At 41.1% G+C, this 23,890-nt stretch overlaps 1 protein-coding gene across 1 annotated transcript in view; it reads left to right on the top strand.

The window, feature by feature from the left end:
- Positions 1 to 2,346: 2,346 nt before the first annotated feature.
- Positions 2,347 to 23,890, top strand: part of LOC112143504 (low-density lipoprotein receptor class A domain-containing protein 4) — a 43,728-nt gene continuing 22,184 nt past the window's right edge. The window contains exon 1 of the mRNA XM_024267536.2: positions 2,347 to 2,471. Within this exon, the coding sequence (XP_024123304.1) occupies positions 2,378 to 2,471 (94 nt within the window). The 5' untranslated portion in view covers positions 2,347 to 2,377. The remainder of the gene's footprint in view (positions 2,472 to 23,890) is intronic.

The following is a 23,890-nucleotide window of genomic DNA, read 5'->3' as shown; positions in this document are numbered from 1 at the left end:
CTTGCTCAGAAAAGATTCTAAATAAATATATTTAGTTTTTCACATTGCAATTTGAAATAAATTATTCATGATTTGAATTCACTAACAAAACTGACATATCATCATATAAATCTTTTTTTGGGATAAAAAATTAGCTTAATTGGAATATTTTGGTCATATCACCTACTCTAACATTTAGCATGGAGGAACTTAGCATAATCCCCGGTTAAACAGAAAAGTGGTATGGTCTGTTCACATTGTTCATCACCGCCTTCAGCTGAATTTATTCACAGAAAATATTAATGAAATGGGAATACAGTGAGGCAAATAAGTATTTGAATACCCTAATTTTGGGAGTTCTAACGCTAAGAAGTCATGGAGGGGTCTGAGATTTTCATCTAAGGTGCAGGTCTACTGTGAGATAAATCTACAATGTGTGACTTTTTAAAAATAATGTATTTGTATGTTACTACTGCGATTAAGTACTTGTCTTTGGACAGCTCTTTGGTCTTGACCATGTTAGTAGTTGGAGTCTTGCTGATTGTGTGGGGTGGACAGGTGTCTTTATGCAGCTAACCACCTCATACAGGTGCTTCTAAACTGGGATAATAAGTGGAGTGGAGGTGGACGATTTACAGATGAAGTAACAGGTCAGAATTCTAACTGATAGAAAGGCGTTCAAATATTTTTTTGCAGCAGTAGTATACAAATACATTATTTTAAAAAATTTACAATTTTATTTCTAGATTTTTTTTTAGATTATGCCTCTTATAGCGGACACATTACTAAGATGAAAATCTCAGACCCCTCCATGATTTCTAACTAGAAAAAAACTTGCAAAATCACAGGGTGATCAAATACTTATTTGTCCCACTGGATTTTCAGTGTTTGTCTTCTATTTTACACAAAGTAAATTTGTTTCATTGCTTCAGGGAATGGTGCTATATCAGCACAGTGGAGATTTCTGAACTATGTCAGATTTGGACTGACAGCTGTCCATCAAAAGACCACGCTCCATGTTTTGTACAATCTCTATTCTAATATAAATAAAACAGAAAATGAGAATAAAAATTGACTTTTTTATTTTATGACTATTGAACATAGCTGTAGGATGCCCAAAAGTTTTATGGTTTTGCTTTTGAATGTTTATTTTTGGTTTAAAGTTTGATGTGAATGTGAACGAATCTGCATCCAGTCCCCAGTGGTTGTTTGAAGAAGTTCTGGATTTTTGAATTTTTAATCTCTGGTGCAGGAGGTAGAAAGATAAAACCTCTCTTATCTTCTCTTGTATTTCTAATTGAGTCAGAGACCTTGCTGATGCTTAAAGTTTATTCGAAAAGAGTAAAATAATAGAATACAAATATTTATGTGCCGTTACCATCAAAGAAAAGAAACAAGATCAGGAAAGGAGTGGAAAGATTCTGATGCTTGATAAATGTCACCTCATCCTTCCTCTTCTCTTGTCTTTCATCTATGAAAAACAAGAAAATAAATCTATATTTTCATCTCTACACATAACAAGACCAACAGGAAGAAAGAACAATGTTTAAGCAGACATCAGGTGCAATTAGTTGAAACAGCTAACTTGTCGCTGAAATATAGCTAAATTATAAAATAGAAGAAAAAAATTTTAGTCAGTACCAAAAAAAGTTCAAAAAGCTAGCAAAAATTCAAATTTAAAATCATAACTTTTTACTCCTTACTCTCCATAAAAATACATTTTGTCAAAATTATACAGGTTAGAAATAGGTACAACATAACATTGAGAAATTAATAACAATAAAATAAAATTATCTGGAGGGCCGGATATAATTACCTGGCGGGCCAGATCCGGCCCCTGGGCGTTGACTTTTTGACACATGTATTAAGTACATGTACTCTTTCATTCTAACATTTGCGGTAATCAGTTAACTTCAGTTCTGCGTTTGAAATTGACTTCGATAGTACTGTAAATTCCTATGGTCTTGAACGCAGCATGCTCCTACCAACCTTCCATGGACACATCTGATTGGTCACAGAAGCAGCCTGTCCGCTGGGGGCGGGGCCGGAGTCCGCTGTGTCTTCTCCGTTCCAGAAGAGGAGGGACAGCTGCTCCGAGCGGCGGAAGACGAGCGGAAAATCTGGGGGGTAAAAAAAAAAGAAAAAGAAAAATGCGTCAACCGACAGCTCATCCTCGAGCCGCCGTCTGATTCTATCTCGAGCCTCCTCCAGCAGAAACATGGCGTGAGACGGCGGGCGCGGATGTGACTGCGACAGTGTCGGGAGTTACCGGCAGCAGTGAACTCTGCTGCCGCTGCCTGGAAGTTTGCAGTGTTTTCCGTCGGGGGATCCGACGGTGGCGGCGGCGGCGGCAGCGGCGGCTCTCTCCCCGGAGCGGTGTCCCGGGCAGCCCAGCCCCATGCAAAACGTAACGGCCTCTGGCGGCTCCGGCAACTCCAATGTCACCTGCTCCTGCAACTGCACGGCTTCCCAGCCCCGGGAAATGGAGATATGTGAGTAACACGACCGACTCCCGTGAAGGCTCCTGACCTAAAAACCCGCCGCGACTTCACGGCTTAATCCGTTTGATTCTGACGGACAACAAATCGGACTTAAATGGATCCAGCGGCGCGCGCGCTGCTCCAGTCAAGTTGTCTGTGAGGACTGTCTGTCTGTCTGCAACTAACTTTGGGGTTACCATCGGTCAGTTATTCTGTCCCGGTCTTATTGGACCAAAACCACTGATCAAGACCGGAAGAAGCCGCCCCAGCATCACACTGATCCCCAGCACGCACAGGGCGTGCGGTGAGAGGAGAGGGTTAAATAGTTTTCCTGTCAGTGCAGACAGGAAACGCTGGAATGGTGTTATGTCTGTCTGCCTCCTGACACAGACTATCATTATCAGCTGTGTGCAGCGCTGCTGTCTGCCTGAGCCGCTGCAGATGTTCCTCTTTAGACGCCTGCAGGCAGCAATGCAGTCAGACGGAGAGTGCACGCACCGGGACAGCTCTGCAGACAGGCGCTGCAGACATGCAAACAGGCGGGTAGATTGACAACAGGCAGTGTGACATGCACCAACACAGATGTAAGCAGAGATGCAGACAGACCACAGACTGAGTTACAGCGCTGTGTAATTTCCACTGGGGTTGGGGCCAGGACTGGGCAACATGAGGTGAACACAGGAGATTGGATTCAGATCTGGCAGCACTGTGGTTGTGCTGATGCCACAGCGTAACCAAGAAGTGTGTGCATGTGTGTCCTGCAGACGACTCCTCTGCAGCACCTCCAGGGAAATGGTCAAAGACAGCAGGAGGCCTCATTCTGGGTCCAAGAGGACTGCATGCTCCTCGCATGTTTCTCGCTCTATTCACCAGCAGCCGTGCTCCTACTGTAGAAGCTGCTTTGAAAAGAGCTCTGCTGGTCGGCCGTGTTGTCATGCAGACTGTGTGAGGCTGAAAAATGCAGCTCATGCTTTGATGGTTCATGTGGTTCAATGAAAGAGCTGCAGTCGGGCTCTCTTTTTTTTCTGTCCTTTAAAGCAGGGTGGCCTTGTTTCCTTCTTTATTCACTTGTGTGTGGAGAGATCTCAGCACACAGTGTGTCATGGCCAGGAAACAAACCTCGGCCCACCCAGCAGGATTCCTCTGCAGACCCCTCTAACGGGAGTGGTTTTCGGCTGTTGCAGGGGTTGGAGTCCCTGTCAGGTGGGGTGTTTTAGTTGTGGTATTACACCGTCTGGAGGTCAGCCTGCTCTTAAGCTTCACTCACACAGCTGTGTTTGGGGGGGACAAAAATGTCCTCTGACTCTAAAACTCTAACCACATCATTACAAACGTATTTGCCAGTTGTTGATTCTGCAAGTTGTTACACTTACAAATAGGATAGAGGTCTGTAACTTTGAGGGACGGAATGTATAAAATAATCCAGGAAATAACTTTCTACGACTGTTTAAGTTAGTTCATTATGTAGTTAGTAATGACAGCGTTCAAAGACTTCAGCAGGCTTACATTGTAGCTGCTTTTTTGGTCCATTCTTCCATGCAGATCTTCTCTAGAGCAGTGATGTTTTGGGGCTGTTGCTGGGAAACGCAAACGTTCAACTCCCTCCACTGATTCTCTCTTGGATTGAGGTCCAGAGACTGGCTAGAACACTCCAGGAATGTTGAAATTATTTTTACGTAGACTCATCTTTGTTGCCATGGTGATGTGTTTGGGATCGTTGCTATGCTGGAAGATCCAGCCATGCTTCCTCTTCAATGTTCTCACTGATGGAAGGAGGTTTTTATTCAAAACCTCTCCATACATTCGTCCTTTTATTCATTCAGATCAGTCGTTCTGACCCGTTTGCAGAAAGACAGCCCCAAACCATAATGTTTCCACCACCATGCTTCACAGTAACTATGGTGTTCTTGGTATGAAATGTTATTCTCTCTCTAAACTCAGCGAGTGTTGTCTATACCAAAGAATTCCATTTTGGTTCCATCTGATCACATGACCATCTTTAAATCCTGTTCTGGACCATCCAGATGGTCTCTGAAGAACTTTAGACGGGTCTGGACATCTTACCTTTGGAGATCTGCAGGATTTTAATCCATGATGATGTTGATTGTTACCATGGTAACCTTTATTCCTGTGGTCCCAGCTCTCCTCAGGTCATTAACCAGTTCCTCTGGTTCTGGTTGTCTTCAAGATCATTTGTTCCAACAGGTGAGATCTTCCAGGTGGAGGAAGATTGTCACTGATCTTGTGTTTCATCCATTTTACAATAATTTGAATGACATTTATAATAATTTCTCCAACAGTTGATCTCATCAAGCTGGTGCTTGTTGTTATTGGTTCATCCCAGTCTGGTTCAGGTCTACCATTGTCCCTCGTGTCCTTTGACAGATCATTGGTCTTAGTGGAGAGGTTGCAGTCTGACTGTGTAAAGGTGTGGACAGGTGTCTTTTATCCAGATAACCAGCTCAAGCAGGTGACATATTTAGTATAGACACGAGAGCTTTTATAGTAGTAGTAACAGGTCTGTGAGGAACAGACGTCTCGTTTGTTTAAACATCAACCAATGTAATTTCCTGGATACTTTTGTTGGAGTTCAAGTGTTTCTATGATAAACGTTGTAGACTAAACTCATCTTCTAAAGTGGAACAGTTGACAGAATCTGAAACTGAAATATACTCGTACCCTGACTGAGAATATCCGCTTGTTCAAATTAACTCACAAATCAGACGGAAAAAAGCAGCGAATCACTTTAGTCACATCTTTACGTTTGTCTTCAGCTTTGAATGTTTTTTTCCTGGTTCATCATGGTAAACGAGGTGATTAGAGAGAGCAACGTCACCAACTTTCTCTATATTTTTTTATATAGAGACAGAATGTCACTTTCAGTAGTATGTTTCTCCTTTGTAGAGGAAACAAACTTAAAGATAATTTTTGGTGATAATCGAGTTGTTTTTAATCTTATGATGATTCTGCAGTATCACACATGTACTACCCCCCCCCTGTGTGAGTAGACATGAGGGGCTGCCTTTGTGTCTGCATGTGTAGCAGTCGGTGTGTAATCTGCCTTTGAGGGGGTAGTAGCATCAAGATGGCAACAGGGGCAACACCCCCCTAGCCTGTCAACACAAAGATGTTTGTGTGCAGAATGACAAACATTGTTACAGTCAGATGCACACACCAGAGTTGAACATATTAAAAAAATATTTAACTATAATTTTTTATGAATATTGCAATTCAATGTAAGTATTTGTTTGGGTATGGATTACCAACTTTGAAACAAATGCAGCCATTTCTAAGTCTACTCTCCATTTTTGAATGACATGTAATCTATTAGTTCATACAGCAAAAAGACGCAACATGACATTTTTACTAAACTGTTTTAATCCCAGTCAGAAAATTATCCCCACATCAGAATTTAGGACTAAGTGACCCACGGTCTAATACATTTACAAATCTGTACACTACCAGACAATATTGTGGCATATAGTCTCTACTCTGCTCTGCTCCGCTCATACAGCTCTGGAGGGACAGTTTGGCTAAAATAAGTGCACAAGGTAATAGACTACCTGTTATCATTACATGTGTTAATGATAGGGGTGTAACAATTCGTTTTAACAGCAATTCAATTTACATATTAATCTGTGGTTGGTCAATATTGGTTAATTTTGATCTGATTCACACACTGTCCAAAGTGTTTCCACACCTTGGACTGTAATGATGGTTGATCATTGTTTGCTGCAACATGTGTTGTCAGCTCTGATGGAACTTTTTACATTATAATAAAATAGACCTACTGTGTCTCAATCCAAATTGTATCTTCCAATATTTCCAATTATTGATTTATCACATTTGAAACTATTTTAAATTGGGAGCGTTCAATTTGCTTAACTTACCTCAGACAGATCAGTCTGGTTGGATTGTAGGAATAGAAAACAATTAATGGATTAATCGTTACGCCATTCATTTTGAACCCAGGTTTAACGTCGTATTGAGGAGCATGGAGTCCAAAACACCTGAGAAATTTCAACACTTTGAGTTGTGTTCATATGAGGTTACACACATGGATACTTGGCTCAATGAGCTCTGTTGTGTTGTAACAATCTTACATGAGGCACATGAGGTGGGGATTTTAGCCATGCAGCTGTTGTACAAGACTCTGTGTTTTTATTGTAGATGTTGATACAAGTTAGAGGTGTTGTCTTATGTGGTGGTGACAGTACAAAGGCAGGTACTGCGAAACATTTGGAGTTAGATAGTATCGCGATACTACGATAATTGGTAAAAATGCTCTCTATTAACTAGCATTATATAGAAGAACATGTTTTTTTGGGAAAATATATCCCCATTTATCTTTTTTAGCTTAAACACAATCATAATAAACAACTTTTCTTATTTTGTGCAACAAATTAAAGACACTTTTGTGCAACATTGCTGAAATCAGTAAAACTATGTCTTTGACGAGCATTGACTACAACCAAATTGGAATTATCGGTCAAATTCAATGTTAACAATAGTAAACATGATCAGCAGTGACACTACTTAGGGCAGAATTGTTGTAAACAACAGAACAAAAATTAAATAAGTCAAGTGGCGACAGCTATCTACCTCTAAAACAATGTCACACCAAAGGATGATGAATATAATGTTTTACAGCCTCTCTCAAAATTGACCTAATTTTTTGTGCACTTTTCTCTCATTTGAAAAGGGCTGAGCATCCAAAATTGAAGGCTGATTTACTCAGACTGTCACTTGAGATTATTTTCCAATCTTTATTTTCCATTTGGTCAGTCAGCAGTCAATAGGTAAAAACCTTAAACCCACACATAATAATGGCAATAAATATAATTTCATGTGCTTCAATTAATTAGCAACACCCCTAATTTTACAGTGAATTCATGTACTGTATTTTAATTACATTTAAATTTAAGTTCATACATCAAATTCTGCTTTTTTATTTAAGAATTATTTTAAATTAACATTAGCAACAAGTAATTACATTGTTTGAAAACGTCACATTATAAATTTACCAAAGTTACACCATACACCAGCAGGTTAAACATTGAAGTGCATGAAAGCGAAAATTCCGACGGTCCTTGAAGTGTACACAGACAACTGCGAAGCACGCGCTCAGTTCCCAAAGCAAACAGGAAGTAAGTGATCGCTGACATTCTAGCAAAGTCACTTCTTATCGGCTGGATCTGCTACAGATGGAGGGTAAATGCTGACAGGTAGACATGCTTCACACACGCGCTACCGAGCCTGTATCTCACAGGTGATTCTCCCGAATGAGCGCTTCTCCCGTGTACATCACTATTAAATGTCTGATGCAGCGCGCGCCTATAGTTCCGGCGCGCGACTCAGACGCTCAGCGCTACAGCCTCTTCAAATGAAAATATAATATCGATACTTGGTGGGAACCCATCGATAATCGATCGCAGGACTAAATATCGAGATATATTGCAATATCGATATTTTGGCACACCCCTAGTTTAGGTGTAGATGGATAGATATAAAACAAATTTTATATATACTGTATATGTACAGTATATTTCCTTTAGTACTCTAAAGGACACATTTTTTAAAAATATTTTTTTTCGCCAGCTCCTTTTCCTACCCAAAAGTAAGACATCTCGATCTCTGAGGCTCCGCCTTTCACTCCTTATTGGTGCCGCCCATTTCATGACATCTTCTTAGAGCCGCCTCGGCACCCTTTCTGTGTTTCACCCACAAAAATAAACATCTGAATTTTTACAAAAATGGAAGTGCATCTAAAGTGAAACCATTTTGCCAATCATCGCCATTTCTGCAGAAAAAAAGTGTGTGTTATCCTGCGGGCGGTGCTGACTGTTGTGGGGCTGTTCCTCCACATTCCTACTTTACAATGTGAGAACCCAGTCGTTTTCGTGGATTAGTATGGGCTGGTGCTCAGAGCGCAGGTTTTTAGAGGAATGCTCATGGTGGTGTTTTTCATGAGGATTTAACTTAAAAGCTCCAAAAAAGTAGATTTTGTAAGATATAGGCCATTTAAAGCTAAAATAGTTCCTCGCAATTGATGGACCATTTCTCTTAGCTTTGCTTTGACGTCTGACTCCCGGTTGTTTGCCATGTGACCAGAACATTGCAACCTTGCAATTACAAAACCCCATTGTCAAATATTGCAGTATTATGGCAAATGCAATTAGTCGTTCAGCTCTAACACACATAAACACACATAATGACACTCTGAGGTTCAGCCATTATTTGCTCAGCAGTCTGCAGGCGGACGCCTAATCCAGCGTCTGTAAGCTCTCTGTTGTTTGTTTGGATGTTTATGTTTGTCAAGGTGTTTTTTGTTTGTTGTTTATCCATTTTTAGTAATAAAGAGCTTTGTTTACTAATGTCAAACAGTAACATCTCAGACAAGGCTTTAAAGTCCAGCCTTGGGGAGGCGGTGGTAAAGCAGAGTTCAAGAACACCCCCCCACCCCCCAAATAGCTTTCCTGTGCAATCCTTGCTGTTGTAATTAAATTCCGAGGGCATTTTTGTTCTGGGGTAGTGCCTCATAGTGGAGTCTCAGGACTCCCCCCCTCTTGCTGCAGTTTTTTACAAACTTAAGGACTTGCCAAACACTTTCTTCTTTTTTGGGGGTCTTGACTCCCACTGTCACACGGTACAGGTGTGTCTCAGACTGCATCAGTTTCCTCCACAAGCTTGTCGACACGAGTCCATTGTTGCAGTGCGCTCACTGTGGCGTGGAAATGCTCGCGGTTCATGTTGTTTTGCTTTCAAGTGGTTGGACTTATTCTGCTGTTTCAGGTGAGGTCTCCAGGCTTTTGACAGACTTTCTAAATGATTATTCTGATTGCAGCTGCTTTCTTATCCATTTTTAATGTGGATCTTTGTGCGGGAGCACTTCAGTCTGACACAAAGGTCAGCGGAACAGAAAAAGTAACACATGAATAAACAGGATTCTGCACTGGAACATGTGCATGTTGTCCACGGCTCCCTGTGCTTTTCCTTTGGAACATGTGAAGGACGTGCAGAACACACCAGCAGCGTCACATACTGTACTGCCATGTTTCCATTTAGCCTTAATATTTTAAGAATCTTGTTGCTGCACAAGAGAAACATTTGAATATTCATATACAAAGAAACAGAAGCATTTACATCAGACTTTAATATCAAACTTAGACATAGAGATTTAAAGTTGATGAATTTTTTACAATCACTTTATGTAATTTTTCATTTTCTCAGTTAGTTAACCTCCTGAGACCTTGAAACCAACAGAGAAGCTTATTACAAGTTTCAAAACCATAAGGCTGCACTTTTTATGCTCCTGCAAGATTTGGCTTAAACCAGAGATGATCTTCAGCTCTTCTAGTAGCTTTAAGAATGGACAGATTTGGTCATCCCTCCCTCACTTGGCTGCCAGACTTCCCGTCACATTTGTTGGGCTCTGATGCGTTCCGGTCTTTTTTAGTTCAACAAACCTGTTTGGTGTTCAACCAACTTCACTCGCTTTGTAAGTTATTTTCGGACTTGTTTGCAGAGTATGCTCATGTTTCTGGTACCGTTCTGCTCAAGTCCACATGCTCTGCATTAGCAACCCTGCACTTTTGCCTCTTCTGGTTTCTCTCCAGCCTTAACTCTGTCGCCGGCTGCCGGGACACCCTTTGTGTCTAGTGTCTGCACCCCCCCCACGGACGCAGACACATGCACACCCAGACTTCCAGCCAGAGTTCCCAAAATGCCCTTGGGAATAGGGCAGATTTGTAGTCGCGTAGCACTGAAAAACAGACCATCCGTCAAGTACGAGAGTGCTGGTGATGCTTGTGGGGGTGGGTTAGCAGTCTGCTGTCTCGGCCAGCATCTATTTACACCCATTTTGACTGTCTGAGATGCCAAAGAGCTCCTGTATCATGACTGCAGGTCTGTGGACGACACAGCCAAACTCGTTCTTCAGCACAAAGGCTGGTTTTGTTTCTTTTTTCTCCCTCTCTCCCAGTGCTATTTGATGTTTCCAGCATAAAAACTAATTGAATAGTTGCTACGTGTGTTAGCTAATATGAACGTCCAATCTTTGTAACTATAAATGCTCTGTCCCGTCTAATATAAGTAAACAAACTGAAAATAGAGAAGTGAAATGCACTACCACCCGCTGTTTGTCAGATTCCAGTTAATCTGTTTATGAGCACAAGAACACCCAGACTGGGGAATAATGACATGTCTCTTCAAGTGGTTTGCAAGGTTTGACTCTGAAAAGCCTTGGATGGTAACATTTCCAAAGGGGTGGCCCTGAGATGGGGCGGTTTTGAGTGTCTTAGACAGCATTTCAAATCCTCCTGCAAAACAGATGTAATCCTTATCTTCTCACTACACAAAAAAAATATTCCTTTCCTTTAAAGTGATCTGCAGCAGCGGCCATCTGAGGTTTCAGCAGCAACCATAAAAGTGAACCGTGAGCCGGCTCAGACCACCACTCTGCCCTAACAGTATATTTGGAGCAGCATCTAATGTGTTAACGAGCATCATCTGTGACAATTCCATCTAAACCAGGCTGGTTTCCTGTTTTCATGAAGGCTTTGTTTGCTTTGTATCTTCAGCAGCCTGAAAACAAGAATAAATCAGACGCTAAAGGTCTGCTTCACTTTAAATACTGTGACAAGGACTGACACTGTTTAGGCTAACCCCAGGCTACCAGGACAAGCTTTACGGCTCTGATGCGACCACCGGAGTCTTTACATAACTTTAAAAGTGCAAAAGGAAACTTTACTGCATTCGATCATGTCCGACCTCTGTGATCTGGCCTCTCTGGCGCGTCGAATCCGTTTTGTTGGGTTCAACTTACCTGCAATAATGCTAGTGTGATTTCTGTAAGCTGATAGCTGAAAACACTGAAGCTGATAGCCAGTTAAAATATTGGTTAAATCCCAAATTAGCTAAAAAAAAATCTAAAAAAAACTAAATTAGCCAAAACAGCTAGCATGCAGCTGAAATATTATCTAAACTCCAAAATAGCCTAAAAAATGGAAAAATCCTAAATTATCCAAAATAACTAGCATGTAGCTGAAATATTAGCTAAACTTCAAAATATCTTTAAAAACAGAAAAAAATCTTAAGGTCATATCAAACATCTAAACAACAAGGAGAAATGGACAAGACACACATCGTAGAGTTTATTTGACTTAAATTTCACTTAACTCTATTGCATAAAAGACGACGGTGATATTTGAGAAGTGAAATGAAGTTCATAGGATTTACCATCATTTTTATTTGATGGTATGTGGAGAATCCTGCCTGCAACTGATGTCTTCTTGTTTCCTTCACTGCCTCATGATTAGCAGGTGCACACATTTCTGCTTTAATCTGTGCTGCAAGAAAGAAAGGAATAAAACCTGTCAGCACTGTGGTAGTGACTACAACTTATGCAGCGACCGCACACCCAAGTCTGCTTCCCTTTCAAAGAAGTTTTGACGCATTAACAAGTTTGATGTGGTTAGCCGTTTCTTTGACAGGTGTGAAAACTCACCTGAACTCTGCTGCACACCAGACATGTGAACCCTGGACCCCTGAGAGTGACGTGTCTGCTCACTTCAGGGTGAACTAAAGTGTGGAGGTGAAGTAAATGCTGTAAATAATGGAAGGGCAGCAGGTAATTAAAACAAACTGCCCACAGTTTGAGACTGAAGAAGCAGGAGTCACAAACAATGATAACAAAGGGAAGGTGGTGTAGGGAACCAGGCATTTATGAATGCAATATTTGGAAAATATTTAGTTTTCTTTTGTTGCTTTTAGGGCTGCCACAAACGATTATTTTAAAAGTCGACTAATCACCGATTATTTTTTACGATTAATCGACTAATCGCTTCATACACAAAGTGTATGTAAAACACACATCTAACCATAATTAGCTTTAAACTAACTAAAAACTGAATATATTCACATTAGCATTATTGTAGATAGAATGTAAGCTGAATCTGGTTGCAAAAGATGCTGGTGACAATAGCTAAAGAATATTAGTTAAAGGCAAAATTAGCCTAAAAAAAGCCTAGGTTGGCCAAAACAGCTAGCATGTATCTGAAGTATTAGCTAAACTCCAAAATGCCCTGAAAAAAAAAACATTAAAAAAAGCTTAAGTTAGCCAAAACAGCTAGCATGTAGCTGAACACAAAATAGCCTGAAAAACAAAAAACCCCAAATTAGCCAAAGCAGCTAAAATATTAGCTCAATTCCAAAATAGCTTAAAAACTAAAACGAGCCGAAGTTAGATAAAAAAAGCTAGCATGTAGCTGAAAAATTAGCTAAACACAAAAATAGCCTAAAACACGAAAAAAGCCTGAATTAGCTAAAACAGAAAACATGTAGCTGAAATATTAGCTACCAAACAGCCTAAAAAAACTTAAAAAAAGGCCTGTTAGCAAAAACAGCTAGCATGTAGCTAAAATTTAAATTCCAAAATAGCCTAAACAATCATAATAAATGTCAAAATAGCCAAAAAAATCTAGCAGAATATCATTATAACTTTTAACTTTACCTAATTCTGACTCCATATAATATAACATAACGACTAATCGACTATTAAATTAGTCGTCGACTATTTTAATAGTCGATTAGTCGTCGATTAGTCGACTAATCGTGGCAGCCCTAGTTGCTTTTCCCCCGTCTGGGTCTGATATTATGCAGGAAATTTTATTGAAAATGAGGGTGAAAATGAATTCTGCTGCCAACACTGTAAAAGAAGATGAACGTATAATAGTGAGAGGCTGAATGTTCATATTATGCCTCAAAAATAAATTACCCAACATAAAATGTATAATTAATTGAAATACAGCATTGTGCATTTTTATTCACACTGTTATTGTTCTTTGAACAGAGAAGGTTATACTCTGCATTTCAGACTTTATTTGTTACCTTAAAATGTATGTTATGAATACAAAGACACTTTATTATTTATTGATTTTTTTTTTTACTGTTGCAAAGGATGCTAGATTAATATAATGTTTTAAATTGTACTAAAGGTTTTTGGGTAAAACAAAAATATATATTTGTTCACAAACTGAGATTACCAAGGTAATTTTGGTTTGCCATATCGGTATCGTGAGTTACCCTGAGATTCCAAGCCCTAGTGTGAAACTTAGGAGTCGCTTCCACCAATTTGGACAGTCTGTATGGTTCCAGTGTGGAAGAAGCCTGGGCCTCCACTGAACATCCTCCACAGTTTGATCCAGGACTTACGGATCCCCCCCGGTTCAAACCCCAGCAGAGGTTTTTTCTAAACCTGACAAAAAATAGCAGAGATGAAAGCAGAAGCTGAGTAATTACAGCTTTGTTTCAGAGCTGCAGCGCAAGATCTGATTTAAAAGAAATAAAATTATACACATCTGTGTGTGTGTTTACCCCCACTTACCACTCCTGCTCTCGTCATTACTGATGGGGGGGCTGTCTGGTTTTGGGCCCCCTCCATCTTGGACTCAGACAGTTGTGTCTGACTCCAGCTGCCCCCCCTCCTCCCTCCTCCTCTTTCGGCAGCCACCAGCTGACCCCAATCAGACTCGGGGCCTTCACTATTGTCTGTCTGGGGAGCGGGCTTCTTTATGGCATGAACACAAACACAGACTCAGACGGGGGGTCAGATAGAGACTGTCTGGACGAGTCTGTCTCCCAACCCCCCCACCATAACGCAGGATTGCTTCTGTCCCCTCCTTCTCCTGTCCTCTCATCACAGATCTACAGACATCGAGGCATGGAGTGGGGGGGTGACAAATCTGGTGTCTACATCCTTATCTGAAGTCTGTGATGAGATGGTTGTTCTTCCAGGGAAAATGTGGCTCCATAACTGACCAGAGGTGTTTGATTTACAGCTGGATGATCACTGAAGCTTTAAGGGAACAGAAGTAATTGACTGGAAGTCTCCTCTCTGTTCTGCTGGATGGTTTCAACTCATGGTGAATGTGTTGGGGAGCTCCTGAAACTTAGAAGAACGAGACAATAATACAAACAAATGTGACTGGTAAAGGATCAGAGTGAGCAGAAAGTCTAAGTGCTTAAAGAGCCCTGTAGAGGCTTAACAGGTTCTATTGAAGTTCTGCTCTGACTCTTGGTGCAGATGGTTGTTCGCTGACCCCTCACACACGGGCTCCAACAGCTTTGACCTGTGGAAAACATTTCCTGTAAAAGGGATTTAAATTTGTGTTTGGAGGAGCAGTGATCTTTAGCTGGAAGCTGGTAATGATGATGATGGGTCAGGCTCCTGCTCAGTGCGACTTGTGCATTATTAATATAGGTCGTAGTATCAGCATCCGGCGAGCCCCAGCCTGTGCCGTCACAGCTCTGGTAAAGTATTTGCCTTCCACAGCACCAACCTGTCAGCCACATTTCAATGGCAGACCCTAGGATCCAACAGCATGCGGTTCTTTATTTTACTTTTTTGGTGCTAAAGTGGATTTTTAGAAGTAGACATACATTTACAGTTAATCAAATTAGGGTTAATAAAGTCGATTAATCAATTTGAATCTATTTAAGCTTAATAGATCAATAATTGATTCATAAAAATATAGATGGATTTAGCACATAAAGCTAAAGTCTGCTAGCTTGAAGCTAACCTTTAATGGAACTTCCCATAGGACGGCTAATGCTAACGCTCAGTCGACCTAGACATTCATTGCTGACTAAATGAACATCTTTATAAACTCACATGCTTTAATTTCCAAAACTCTTTTTAGGAAATATTTTTTATAGTAACTATTTGTGGTCTAAAACATAATTTTTCCTCATTTTTTCTTCTTCTGGAATAAGGTGTACTGCTAAAGCGTGATCGCCACCTAGTGGCCAAAAACAACAGAGGAAGACAACAGTGGTTTAGCTATAGCTTTCAAGCAAACACTCCAAAGAGTCCATAAGGGGGTGCTGTTACCTCCTTGGGTACACAGAAATTCGTATTCACCATAGAATTAGAATCATGATTTGCCGCCATCTACAATGGTTTCAGACCAGTTTATGGAGTCCTGCTGGTCCAAATCTTTACAGATTTGAACAAAATGGGTGAAACAAAGAGCTTTCATCTGATCACTGCTCATTTACATCCACTAAACTCCAGATTTGAGACCTTCCTGCAACCATGTTCTTATAATGATTCAGTATTCATTTCACATATTCATCTGGTTGTGTTTTATGCTGTGTTTGATTTAAGTCACAACACCGTGGGATTTCGGTGAGGCTGTATTCTTAGGATCCTTGAAGCTGATTCTGTAAATATGGAAGTTCAAAACAAGCCGATTTCTGGTTTGTGCCCGATACCGCGTCTGGTACAGCATCTGGTCGGGTTAGGTTACCCAGTTGCTACACATCGGTGTACTGGACTGGTTCTGGTTTGCGGCTCGGAGGTTTGGGGACCCATGATTGAATGGGAACAGCCAGTCCATTTAAAAAACGACTACTTGGGGACAAATGTCAAAAAGTGAGGGTTCCTTAACCAAATGTCAATATGTGATGAGTTGAGGGTGAGAATGTGTTGCAGACACACAGGTGTACAAGATCTGAGAAAAGAACTACCTCAATAAAATTGAAAATCTTTGCAAAAGCTATCCATCTTTGCTGGAACTTTGTAAATCTCCTCTCTGCCTGGATCTAGGCATTTCTCTATCAGGAAGTCTATAACATCAAGCTCCTCCACTGTTACTCATGTCATGTCTTCACCCCGTTAACACCCCCAATCTGATCAGCTCACATATCTCCTCCTCTGCAGCCTCTCTTTTCCCTCAGCAGCTGTTGCTCAGCACCGCAGTTCAGCCTGCGGTCACGGCCAAGTGTTTGAGCCAAGACAAACTTTTTGATTCAACTTTTCTTTTTTCTTTCACACTTATAAATTCCTTTAACTTGCTTTCTTCACCCCCCTTTTCCCTCTGTGATTTGCTCTCAGTCTTTATCCCAGCTTCACTTTCACTCTTTATCTTTCCTCAGTCTGTCTCCTTTTTTCCTGCTCTCCTTTGGAAGTCTGTCCCGTTCCTGTCTAATCCTGCCTGCCAGGCATTTCTTCATGGTTGTTAAGCATCTCAATCCAAAGGGGGCAGAGTAAAAAAAAGCTGACCGAATGAGTAGAGGAGGGAGGAGGCAGTAGTCATCTGCTGAAGCCTATTGAGCAACTTAAGCATGAATGTTTTGCTCTGTTGGCTCAGCACAATGAGACCACATGTGGAAGGCATGTTTACATCCCTTCATCTGAGGCTTGGAGGGAGTGGGATAGCAGGAGAAGAGTGGGTGGGAGGGCAGGAGACCAATGCAGTGGAAGAACAAATGAACAAAAAAAATATGTTCTTACACTGGTTTCTCCTCTTAGCTCGGGTCCTCTACTAAGGCCTGGGAGCTTGAGGGTCCTGGGCAGTATCTCAGCTGTTCCTAGCACTGTGCTTTTCTGGACTGAGATGTCTGAGGTCTTTCCAGGTATTTTCTGTAGTCACTCCTCCAGTTTGGAGGTTACAGCCCCAAGTACTCCTGTTAACAAAGTCACTTTCACCTTCCAAGCTTTCTCCAGTTCCTCTCTGAGTCCCTAGTATTTCTCCAGTTTCTCATGTTCCTTCTTCTTGATGTTACTATCGCTTGGTACTGCCATATCCACCACAACGGCTTTCCTCTGTTCTTTATCCACCACTACAATGTCTGGTTGGTTCACCATTGCCATCCTGTCCGTCTGTATCTGGAAGTTTCATAGGATCTTTGCTTTTTCTGTCACTTTTGGCGCTCCATGTTTGCTTTCCCGGCCAGCATCTTACACCCTGCAGTTTTGTGCTGGATTGTTTCCTCTTTGCATGGCCTACACCTTCGGTCTGGTCTGGTGTGGTAGATATGAGCCTCTATCGCTCTGGTGTTAAGGGCTTGTTTTTGTGCTGCCAGGATCAGAGCTTCTGTGCTGTCCTGCAGGCCAGCCCTCTCTAGCCATTGGTAGGACTTATTGTTATTGGTGGAACACTCCATGAAGGTTCTTGTCCTCCTTTTATCTGCACTCCAGCACTCCATCCTCTGATTTTCATTGCCTGGGGGTGTCACTGAGTGCACCGTTTGTTTGGGCTTTGTATTTGGTGCATTCAAGGATCTTGGATTTTCCAGATTGTCATTTACCTTTGGTATTGCAAGCATGTACAATAACTACTGTTTGGAGTAAGATCCCTTCATTGTGGCCTATCTTGTCTCTCTTTGTTTCCATCCATCTGCATTTCTTGAATCTGAATGACATCCCAAAGTCAGTACTGTAGATCCTGGTGATGTGGTTCAGAGAGTCAATGTCGCACTTGCTCTTAGCGTATAGCTTGATGTCATGTACTGACTGATAGTCAATATCCATTGCCAGTCTTGTTGCTTATTTGGCTGAGGGGGTTCAGACCTATGCAGAACAGCAGTGGGGACAGAGCGTCACCTTGGTATATGCCACTATGCCACTTTTAATGGACACTTGTGCAAGTGGCTTGCCATTGGCTTCAAGGGTGATTTACAGCCTCTCTGAGCTTGCTACAAAGGCTTTTAGTCCTGTCGATGTCATACAGCTTCAAGTATTCTGTGATCAATGTGTGTGGCATTGAGTCATAGGCTTTGTTATAATCAATCCAGGCTGTTCACAGGTTGGTGTGTCAGGACCTGCAGTCTTGAGTGACTTTTTTTGTCAACCAGGAGTAGGTGTTTGGCTCCTCTGGAATCTCTACCTATGTCCTTCTGTGTGTTGCTCATGAATTGATCCATGTTCCTATGTATTTAGTTGCAATTATGCCTGACTTGAGCTTCCATGTTGTGGAGAAACAGGGTTTTGGCTGGTAGTTAGATGGGATTCACCCTTTGAGGGATCCTTCTGGATCAAGATCGTTCACCCTTCCATTAGCCATTCAGGTTGAGTCCCTTCTATTAGCATCTGGTTCATTTGTGCTGCCAGGTGCTCGTGGAGTGCCATGAGTTCCTCAAGCTAGTAGGCATGTATCATGTCAGGGCCTGGTACTGTCCAGTTCTTCATACCTGAGGCTCTCTCTTGGATTTCTGCCACTGTGATGGTTACTGGGTCTGTTCACGGAAGTTACCATGTTCTCTCCTCAGAGAGGCCAGCCATTGAGCATTGCTGTTATGGGCTGGCTCTTTCTTCCATATAGTTTTCCAGTACTGTTCAGTTTCCAGCCTTGGTGGGTTTGCTCTGCTGATTTGGCCCTCCCACTGTGTGTTACCTTTTGCATTTTGAGTTGCATACAGTTTGTTTATCCGTCTGGCTTCCTTGTCTCTTGTATACCTCTTTAGGTTGCTGCTCAAGGCCAGGAGCCTTTGTTTGGCAGTTTCCAGTGGTTCAGGTATGGACATCTGACTGTATTTCTGAGGCACTTGCTTTTTCATTTCACCTCTTTGGACTTAAGTTAGCTGATTCACTTCTCTCTGAGCAACCGTTACTTCCATGGTGGGTATTGTTTTCTCTCATTATTGCTCTTATAGTGAAGCATTTCAAGGATCGCTGCTGTTTAAGTGTTAACCAGTTTCATTGGTTTCAGTGATTGTTGTGGTAGGAATTGCCCTCACTGCTTTATGCACAGTTTCCAGGAGACTTTCAAATGGTGCCTCACTTAACCGCTGTACTTGGTGTCGGGGTTCTCTGGTGTTCATTATAGCCATGATTTTGTCTTTTAGGCCAGTTGCTCAGCGAAATGGCATTTATTGGGGCTACATTCCCAATTTATGATTGGTGTAGCCGCCTCTCTAGAGTGGTGCTCTCACTCCCCCACTATAAATCTTTTTAGACATACATATATCATCATAATGTAGCTGAAAGAAAGTGAGAGTACAAAAAATGGGATAAGAGGCAGACATAATGAGAGTGGAAGAGAAACGACTAAAATAGTCAGAGAGACAGTTCATCCTGGAAGAGAGACAGACGGTGTGATCGTGAGTCATAACATGCACACGCATATGCTGCTGTTTTGGAGCCATCCTTTTCTAAAATTATGGTTTGACTTATTTTTCTTCCTCAAAAGTATAAAAACACTAATCCACTTAAACTAACTTATCATTGAAAGACACAGATGGCAATTATAAAGGCCAGAGAAAGATGCATGTCTATTAATTTTTTTTTTTTAAATATAGACCCTCTTTTTTTCTGCATGCTTTATTACAGTTTCTTCAGTTTTCTGTCCTAATGTAAACGACTTTGTAGAGTTGTACTTGGTGCGGCAAAATATCCCTAGTACATATTTTTTGGCGACGTGGGCATTACCATGTTGGAGCCAGACATCATTAGTAAGCCGTGATTGGTCTGAGTCGGTCTGAGTTGATGCTTCTATGGCAACCTCTCTTGCCAATCAGGAGTGAGCTTGTTGGAAGTCCACACCTGCACCCCTTGAAAGCCATTGAGCATTGCTGTTATGTGCATTCTCCTCAGAAGATTTTGTCAAATTTTTTGGGTGTTGGACATGGGTGGTCAGCTGGCACCACCTACTTTTATTGAGGCATGTGATTGATCAGTTTATAACCTGAATAATTTTCACTACAGAAAAAATATGACAAAAATTTGGATGATCTAGAACATGTCAAGATCAAGAATGGAGGGGTCAGTAATTTCAGCTCTCATACACAGTCAGTGGTCACTACTAGGGGTGTGCCAAAATATTGATACTGCGATATATCATGATATTTCGTCCAGCGATTGATTCTCGAAGTATTGATCTTTTATATTTGTTTGAAGAGGCTGTAAAATGTTACAGTATATTCGTCATCCTTTGGTGAGACGTTCCCTCAGGTAGATAGGGGGCGCATGTTGCAAGACTGACTATAACTCAAGTAGACTGGCAGCTACTTGAGTTATTCAATTTTTGTTCTTTTGTTTACAACAATTTTGAACTAAGTAGTGGCACTGCTGTTCATGTTTACTATTTTTAACACTGAACTTTACAGGTGATTCAAATTCAGTTGGTGTCAATGCTTGTCAAAAACATAGTATTACTGATTTCAGCAATTGGTTCACAAAAGTGTCTATTATGTGTTCCACACAATTAGACAAAAGTTGTTTACTACGATTGTGTTCAAGCTAATGCATATTTTCCTAAAAAAAAATTCTTAGTTACTCTTATCCACTGATTAGTCAGATGATCAGATGTAGGCTCTCTTCATTGTGGTTGTTACTACATAGAGTGGACAGACGACTTGACAGTATTAAAAGGCTAATCCTTGTTTGGCACATTTGGGTCATTCTTGAAGTACACAAATATTTTAAGCTGTAATTTATTTTTTCTTGGATTTCTGGTAACATTTTGAAGGCATAGCGGACCATCTGCATTTGGAGCCTGCCTGGGCACTGCAAATCTACAAAATGCAGCATCCGGATACAGTATTGATCCATGAATTTTTGTTGGCTTTGGCTTGCTGAAGGTTATTTGTATGAAATAAAACATATCTGTTGTTGAAGGTCTACAGAAAATGTTTGGTGAACAGCTGTTTTGGCCAGTGATCATGGCAGCCCAGCAAACGATTGATTTTGGCCACTCCTCATATACTGGTGGTTACACTCACTCGTGACTAGAAGCATTCCAAACTGAGTGTGTTCCTTGCTTAGCACAGCCAGCTTTCTGGAGGTCCTGACATGTTGATGAAGGACGGATGGGCTTTTTGTCCCTGCACACCATCTTTACACTGTCACACTCCATTTTTAGCCTTCCTCACTTTCAGGCTTTGTGGATATTTCTCCATTGTTGGCTGTTCTCATAGCAAAAGCAGGTACTGGAACAGACCCACACCATATTTGTGTCCATGAGGAGAATGCTTCCCCTGCGCATTGGCTGAAGGCAGCAGACGATCCACGATTCTAACAATCCCATCAGCATCACAGGATGTTCTGCCTGTGTGAATTTCAGCTCCTACTTTGTTACCACTTTCACCTCCCTGGAAAATTTAGATGGTTTGTCTTTTATTTACCACTTGTATCATTTCCAATTTGTTTTAAGCGTAATTATTCCTTTTAGGGGTCGACCGATACTGATATCAATACCGATACTGGCTATTTTGACACCTATCAGTATCAGCCTTATTGAACTGCCGTTTTTAAAGCTCTGAGACATTGTCCCGCTCACTGCACTTCTGATTGGTTTACCATTCACAAGCAGATGCAGAAGCCAATCAGAAACCGAAACTGATTGCGGTGAGGAGGTTGGTGGAGGTTAAACCATGGTGGAGAGAAAAGTTTTCTCTGTGGTGAAGCTCTACAGGGTTTACACGTGCACGGACATGTCAAAGGTATGTAAACACCGAAAATTCCCCTGAAATGGTAATAAACATCTCTGTCTTTGTCATATCACAACTAGCAACGTTGTGCAAAATATCATAAAAAACTTTGGCAGATCAGTTACCTCACCACTAAACGTGTCGGCGAGTCACCAAATTAAAGAAGATTCTGAAAATATAGACATTTAAGCAACCCACTATTTTATTACCGTGTTATTAAAACTTTAAAAAACAAATGTAATTCTGTTGAGTTTTATAGCAGGAAAGCATGAAGTCACAAAATACTCAGTGACACTCGAAAAGATTCGCATCACATTTTTAATTACTGTTTCTTCCATCTGTAATGTTAACCTCTGCTTCAGCCAAAGGCCATAATAACAGTTTAGGTTCTCCTTGATCTGCTCTGCACACAGTTTTCCTTTTTGTTACTAAAGAAATCTGCAAGAATTTGGCTGAAAAAATATTAACTGCATCAATTGTTAATACTTAGTAAAATGGTTTTTGTTCATCCCTCAGAATCATCAAACAGCCATCTCTATTATTGGTGCCATCAGCAGTGTGGGGGGGGCTCGCCTCCTCCAATCAGCTGATATAGCAGGTCACATTCTTTTTCAACATCACTATCTGTGGCCAAATCATCCAATTCAAATTCTGCCTCGTCTTTGGAGTAATCCTTTTTTATGCTCCTGAACCCCCCCGCTGCTGTTCACAGCAGCCACAGACATCTAACCACACATATGCATCATGCAACCTACGCCGGGGAAATGTCTGCCACATCACCTATGGAGGCTGCAAACCAGCTTCAGGATTGCCACGATAATCCGCCTCCCCGGCGGGGGTGAGGTGTGCAGGGCTGGTGGACAGAAGGAATGAAATAAAAACATGCCAGGAACGGAAAGAGAAAAGCCTACTCACTCTACTCCTCCTCATTTTCTCTGTTCTCTGATGTTTTGCCTTTTGGTCCAAAGAGGAGACGGCTTCTTTTGTTTCTCCATTTTTTTGAATAAACTGGTGAAGTTTAGCTGTAGTTCACTAGTCACAGCAGAAAGACACAGCCTTTGTTTGACATTTTTTCCCTTGGTGGACTAAGATAGATGTTATGTCTGTGTGCATATTAACACTTCTTATGGAAAAGCTCCATTTGCACATGTGACAACAAGCATGGACCTTTGCCTGCTCCCACACTGCTGTTTGGAAAGGAGGTAGACAGAAATTTCAGATTAGTATCAGTATAACATCACAAAGTTAAGTAGAAATGGAAAGTACAAAAAAAATGTTTTTTTTTAAGGAAAACTGGCTTTTTTGTCATGAAACTTGATGTTTAGAAGGGAATGTTTTCCAATTTATGACCCAAACCCAACCTGAATGATATTTTTCTGAGTAATTTCAATCTTATATGCAACACTTGAAATGAGAAACTTGACTAAATATTTTAGACCAAATACAGGAAACATGTATTTCAGGATCTTTTTGATTTTATTGCTAAAACTTCAACAAAAATAGGTAAAAAGCCCTCTGGGCACACTCACCACCATTGATTCTTAAAGGCTTTATATGTAGGATGTGATTGAGCATCACTGCAGAGACTTCTATTCATTTGTCATTTACTTTCCATAAGCCAACATGTCATAGATACTGTCAAACATCCCCTGTTGTCTTCAAGTCCCTCTCCGATCATCTTTTGATCTATTGGAAAAGTGCTCCCAGTGGTCTTTTATTTATGATGCTGTTTTTAGCCAAAATAATAATAAAAAAAAAAAACTGTCTTTTTCTAGGACATAGTTTCTGTAGAGTGGCAGGTAATTGTCAGAAACTCACCTTAGTTGTGGGTGAGGCTGTTAGCAGTGAGTAAGCCTGCCCTGACTTCACTATCAAGCCTTTGTTTACATGCTCTCCCACTAGCTTACAGCCCCTCACAAGCCCAACTTAACATTGTCGATTCAACAAAAATGGTGATTTATCCAGTTGTACAGTTTAGATCCAAAATCCAGCTCAGTCGAGGAAAACAAAGACGTTTATGGATCTATTTGTCTGCAAACGGATACATCGGAATGGGGCAGAGCAAGAGAGCCTGTGGCTCACAGACTGTAGCGCCTAAATCACAAATACAATCTTTTTTCAACTGGTCCTGATTATCAACAATTTGAATAAAGAACCACTCAGAAATGTTTTTTGAGAGCTGCTGACTTTGATGGTCGACATGTCTGGATCAGCAGTCTCCA

Source organism: Oryzias melastigma, linkage group LG16, assembly GCF_002922805.2.
Source record: "Oryzias melastigma strain HK-1 linkage group LG16, ASM292280v2, whole genome shotgun sequence".
In the NCBI taxonomy this organism is placed as follows: domain Eukaryota; kingdom Metazoa; phylum Chordata; class Actinopteri; order Beloniformes; family Adrianichthyidae; genus Oryzias; species Oryzias melastigma.
Note: the sequence above shows the minus strand (reverse complement) of the source record. Positions and strands in the feature narration are given on the sequence as shown.